The sequence below is a fragment of the Kryptolebias marmoratus genome, linkage group LG3 (genome assembly GCF_001649575.2).
Source record: "Kryptolebias marmoratus isolate JLee-2015 linkage group LG3, ASM164957v2, whole genome shotgun sequence".
NCBI lineage: Eukaryota > Metazoa > Chordata > Actinopteri > Cyprinodontiformes > Rivulidae > Kryptolebias > Kryptolebias marmoratus.
Window position 1 is genome coordinate 29,649,471 of NC_051432.1, and position 2,425 is coordinate 29,651,895.

Genomic DNA, 2,425 nt, shown 5'->3' on the forward strand with positions numbered 1-2,425 from the left:
GACAGGACTGAGACTCTGGACAGGACTGAGACTCGGGACAGGACTGAGACTTGGGTCTGAGACTCAGCACTCGGGACAGGACACTCAGGTCTGAGACTCAGGACATGGCCGGGACTCGGGACAGGACACTCGGGCCTGAGACTCAGACCCGCCTCAGTCCTGCAGAGCTGCTGTGAGTTGAAGGAAGACGTTCTGTCCGTTTGAGGACCGTGTCTCTGGTCTCGTCTGGTCCTCCTGCAGCTCAGAACTCCTGCTCTCCCAGTAAAAATCTTCACACCAGTTCCACCAGCGAGGCGGTTCCTCCTCCGACCCTGTCCCAGAACCGGTCCTTCTCTCTGCCGCCGGGCCACGCCGTCTGCTGCTTCATGGACGGAGGCGTGGGTCTCTACGACATGGGCGCCAAGAAGTGGGACTTCCTACGAGACCTGGTAATCCGTCCCGCTCCGTGTCCTCGGCGTGTGTCTCCGTGTCCTCGTCGTGTGACTCCGCCTCTCTGTGTTGCTTTCAGGGTCACGTAGAAACCATCTTCGACTGTAAGTTCAAACCCGACGACCCCAACCTGCTGGCTACGGCGAGTTTTGACGGAACCATCAAAATCTGGGACACGAACACGCTGACAGCGGTTTCTACGTCCCCCGGGAACGAAGGCGTGGTCTACTCCCTGTCCTGGGCTCCAGGTAGACGTTACACAGGTTCTCTGCAGGTACGGGGAAAGCTCCAGGTTCTGTCAGCAGAACGGTTCTACAACAAACGATTCAGGGATCTTTAAAAACTGTCTCAAATATGGTCTGTTGGAGGCGGAGCTTCGTTCTTCGTCCTCTCAGTCAATAAAACTGGTCTCACGGTGGACAGGGACTCAGTGGACACTCTTAAAGTTTGTTGTAGAATCGTTCCACCCTGGGAAAGAACGGTTCTGATGAATCATTGAATCCTCTGACTGACTGCAGTGTCTGTAGGCAGAAGGTAAAATCTACGGTTCAGGTTTGATTTCCTGATAAACTGACGGCTAACTGCACAGCAGAGAACATTAGGAACACGGTGGAACGCTGATGGGTTCTGCTGCTGGAACATGTTTGTGTTTCTCTGTTTGAAAGGAGACCTGAACTGCATCGCAGGAGCAACGTCTCGCAACGGAGCGTTCATCTGGGACGTCAGGAAAGGAAAGATCATCACTCGCTTCAACGAGGTTCCTCCTGGATGGATGGATGGATGGATGGAGGGATGGATGGATGGTTGATGGATGGATGGATGCATGGATGGATGGATGGAGGGATGGATGGATGGATGGATGGTTGATGGATGGATGGATGGATGGATGGATGGATGGATGGATGTCTTTGGACGTAGTTTCGGTGAAACGATGTCTTGTTTTTTTTGCAGCACGGTAAAAACGGTATTTTCTGTATTTCCTGGAGCCATAAAGACTCAAAGAGAATCGCCACCTGCAGCGGAGACGGCTTCTGGTGAGCGTTCCTCCGTGTTCCTCCGTGTTCCTCCGTGTTCCTCTGTTCCAACAGCTGATCTGAGTTTGTTCTCCTCAGATAATCAGTCTGGTTTATGTTTCCACCGCAGCATCATCCGAACCATCGACGGGAAAATCCTCCATAAATACAAACATCCTGCTGCTGTTTTCGGCTGCGACTGGAGCCAGAACAACAAGTAGGAGCTCAGTGCTCGGTGCAAACTCACAAGTTCCACATTCAGCTCCGGATCGGACATCACTGAAACCAGATATTCCTTCTGTTGACTGCAGGGACATGATCGCCACCGGCTGCGAGGATAAAAATGTGCGCGTTTATTACCTCGCCACCAGCTCCGATCAGCCTCTCAAAGTTTTTACAGGACACCTGGCCAAAGTTTTCCATGTTCGCTGGTCTCCGCTCAGAGAGGGAATCCTGTGCTCCGGATCAGACGACGGGTGAGGCTCCACACAAACGTCAAACCAACAGAGGTCAAAGGTCATTACAGTGACTGTGTGTTCCTGCAGAACTGTTCGTATCTGGGATTACACTCAGGACGCGTGTATCAACGTCCTGAGCGGCCACACGGCGCCGGTCCGAGGCCTGATGTGGAACACCGAGGTTCCTTACCTCCTGATCTCAGGTAGAGGAGCCTCCAAACATCACTCTGGTTCATTCTTTGGTGTCTGACGCTGAAAAGGGACTGTTTTCTAGGCTCCTGGGATTACACGATCCGGGTGTGGGACACCAGAGACGGGACGTGTTTAGATACTGTCTACGACCACGGAGCTGATGTTTACGGTGAGAGGAAAGAAAAACAAACATAAGAAACACTTTATAGGTTGGGTTCCAGCTGCAGGTATCTCTCAACCCTGAGACCCTGAAAGATCTTCAGAACTGCTGATCCAGAACGGATGGAGGCTGGATGGAGGTCGGATGGAGGATGGATGGAGGCTGGATGGAGG

General features: G+C 52.7%; 1 protein-coding gene across 1 annotated transcript in view; it reads left to right on the top strand.

Moving 5' to 3' along the window:
- wdr17 (WD repeat domain 17) overlaps positions 1–2,425 on the top strand; it is a 13,300-nt gene that overhangs the window by 6,010 nt on the left and 4,865 nt on the right. Inside the window, exons 8-15 of the mRNA XM_017403792.3 lie at positions 241–428; positions 509–677; positions 1,095–1,186; positions 1,381–1,463; positions 1,573–1,659; positions 1,754–1,918; positions 1,988–2,103; positions 2,175–2,261. Of these exons, the coding sequence (XP_017259281.1) occupies positions 241–428; positions 509–677; positions 1,095–1,186; positions 1,381–1,463; positions 1,573–1,659; positions 1,754–1,918; positions 1,988–2,103; positions 2,175–2,261 (987 nt within the window). The remainder of the gene's footprint in view (positions 1–240; positions 429–508; positions 678–1,094; positions 1,187–1,380; positions 1,464–1,572; positions 1,660–1,753; positions 1,919–1,987; positions 2,104–2,174; positions 2,262–2,425) is intronic.